This window comes from Helobdella robusta (genome assembly GCF_000326865.2).
Source record: "Helobdella robusta unplaced genomic scaffold HELROscaffold_4, whole genome shotgun sequence".
NCBI classification, from domain to species: Eukaryota; Metazoa; Annelida; class Clitellata; order Rhynchobdellida; family Glossiphoniidae; genus Helobdella; species Helobdella robusta.
In genome coordinates, this window is record NW_008704902.1 from 6645638 (window position 1) to 6648466 (window position 2829).

Genomic DNA, 2829 nt, shown 5'->3' on the forward strand with positions numbered 1-2829 from the left:
TTCGTTAACAAATGATTTTTTTCTAAAAAAAGGATTAACCTGTTGTACATCAACTTTTCGATTATTTTAGAAAAAGCAGGTAATAGTGCGACGGGTCGATAATTCGTAAAATCTGATTTTCCTCTTTCCTTTGCTATGGGAATGATTTTAGCCGTTTTGAAACAAGAAGGAAATTGACCTGACATAAAAGACAGATTAATAAGATGTTCAAGCACATGTGCTGTTGATCGGATGGTAGCCATAACAATTTTACTAGGTATTTCATCCAGTCCAAAAGACGATTTTGCTTTGATTAGTTTTGCTATAGTTATTATTTCTTCTGTTGTAGTTTGCAAACAGAAAAACGAGTTTGGCAACTGATGATGAATTGTTTCTTTCCATGATTGATTATCCGGTAAGGATTTTTGAAGGTTTTGAGAGATGTTAACAAAGTAGTTATTTAGAAAATTTGCAGGCGATGCTATAATTTGTTCATTATCTGTGATCGATGCAGGGTTGATCTTTTTTTGCCTGCTTGTTAACCTATTAATTATTGACCAAGTTTTTTTCGAGTCATTTTTATTTTTGTCCAACAAATCACAGAAATATTGCCTTTTCAGAATAGATTTAACCTTGTTGCAAATTTGACTTTGTGAATTAAATTTCAAAAAATTCTCACTACTTGAATTTTTAATGAACTTTTTGTACAAGTATTTTTTTTATTCAGCATTCTGCGAAAATCAGTTGTTACCCAAGGCTTTTGTTTTAAAATTTTTTTAATCTTTCCTAATGAGCTGATCTGACAACAGTCTTTAAATGCCACACGGAAAATGTTGGTGAAAAGTTCGAAAGCAGCATCCACATCTGAGCACAGTAATACATCTGTCCAGTCGGTTGATAGCAGCCTTTCATTTAGTTTATCAATTCTGTGTCTTGAAAAAGAAAATTGATTTTCTCGGTTTTCAAATTCTATTTTCACTAATTGTTGCTTGAAACATGCAAATATGGGTAAGTGATCCGAAATGTCTGTCAAATGCACTCCACAAACTGTTACGTTCTCCGATGCATTGGTAAAAATATTGTCAATCAGAGAGTTTTTTTGTATGTTTATTCTTGTTGGTTTATTTATTAATGCTTTTAGATTATAAGATGTCAGTAAATTTTGGAGTTGACTACTGTAAGATTCGTAATTTTCCAAAAGATCTATATTCAGGTCTCCGGTTAAATAAACTAGTTTTTTCTCATTATTTATGGCTAGCAAAACTTGTTCAAGTTGCTTCATATAAACTTTTTGGCTGTAATGTGGTGGTCGATACGTAACAATAATTAATGAGTTGTTTTTAGACGAGATTCCCACTTCAATTGCAAATAACTCTAGTTCATTTGAAATCATCAAATCATTTCTTATCTTAAATATAATATCATCTTTTACAAAGAGGCCGACTCCACCCCCGTGTCTACCGGAACGATTTTTGCCAACAAAATTGAACCCATTAATCCCAATCGAATCTTCATTCACTTTGTTTAGCCACGTTTCGGTAATGGCTATGACATCAAATTTGAAATCAAAACTTGTTAAATAATCCTTTAATTCTGTTGATTTATTTACTAAGCTTCTTATATTTATATGCATTAAATTAAATGTTGTATTTGTTGTCGAATGATTATCATTAAATAATTCATAATCATTATTTATTTCAGCAGAGTTGTAAAATGTTTTGCACTTATTAACAAAAAAATCATCATCTACAATTAAATTAGCCATTTTTAAAATCTAACTTTTTTTCATTGAATTTCCATTCTCTCACGATGATATGCTGCAGCATTACTTCCGGGTCTTTCATTTTACCTTCATCTTTCTTTTCAACGCAAACTCTGAACATGGTTGAATGTTCGTCGTTGTTAATTGCTTTGGGGTCAGTTTCGTCAGTTCGCTTTATAACTGGGAAACATGTAATCACGTTTATACCACTTGTCTGCAAGAACTCCACAACATCATCTCTGTGGCATTTCTTTACATTGCTTAGGCAAAAAACTTTTTTTTTCATGATTATTTTATCAGGTTGTAATTTTACATGTTCCATAATTTTGGTGCCGATAATCCTCTTTGCAGGTTTTTTTGATTGTTCCATTTTGTTGATGTTCTCATTTGATGGATTTTTAACTGTGTTTACAACGTTTATATTTTTTTCAACAGAACTTGTACTGAGTTTGGTTCTATTCTTGTTTCTGTTCACGACCATTGAATAGGTTTGTAACATGTCGCTTGGTGTTTGTACAGCGTCTGACCAAGGTATATTGTTATTGTTTACGGAATTGATTTTAGCTATTTCTAATTCAGGTTCATGCAAATTACTAACTGGATATTTATTAATCAAGTTTGTACTATCTAAGCTATATTTATTAATGCGGTCGCGTACAGACACCTGTTCGTTACTTATACGCACGTTGTGCATTGACAGCAGCAATTTATTCATTTCCGTTAATTCATTCAATTTTTCTACCATTTTGTCATTATTTATTTGAATAATATCTAAAATATCTAATCCTTCTCGAGAAACTCTGCCTGGATTCAAGATAACAAAAGTCGGCAAATTTTGTTGTAAATCATTTGAAATAATATATTTAAATATTTCAACTAACTCGACTACCTTGTCAACTTTTTTATTTCCACCTTGTTTGAGTGATAATTTTTCTTTTTTATCTTTTTTTATGATATCCAATTCATTAAGTAACAATTTTTTGGCAGTAGATATTTCTTCGGAATTGTAGAATTCTACAACTGCATTTTTAAACTTTTCATTTTCGATGATATTTAAATTTTCACAAAAAAACCACAAGAGCTCAGAA

General features: G+C 31.0%; 1 protein-coding gene across 1 annotated transcript; it reads right to left on the reverse strand.

Annotated features, from left to right (window-relative positions):
- Positions 1-643: 643 nt before the first annotated feature.
- HELRODRAFT_162773 (hypothetical protein) lies at positions 644-2240 on the reverse strand (the record flags this gene model as incomplete). Its single annotated transcript, XM_009024875.1, has 2 exons — positions 644-1595; positions 1759-2240. The coding sequence occupies 2 exons, from the start codon at positions 2238-2240 to the stop codon at positions 644-646; spliced, it is 1434 nt and encodes a 477-aa protein (XP_009023123.1).
- Between the last annotated feature and the right edge of the window lie 589 nt (positions 2241-2829).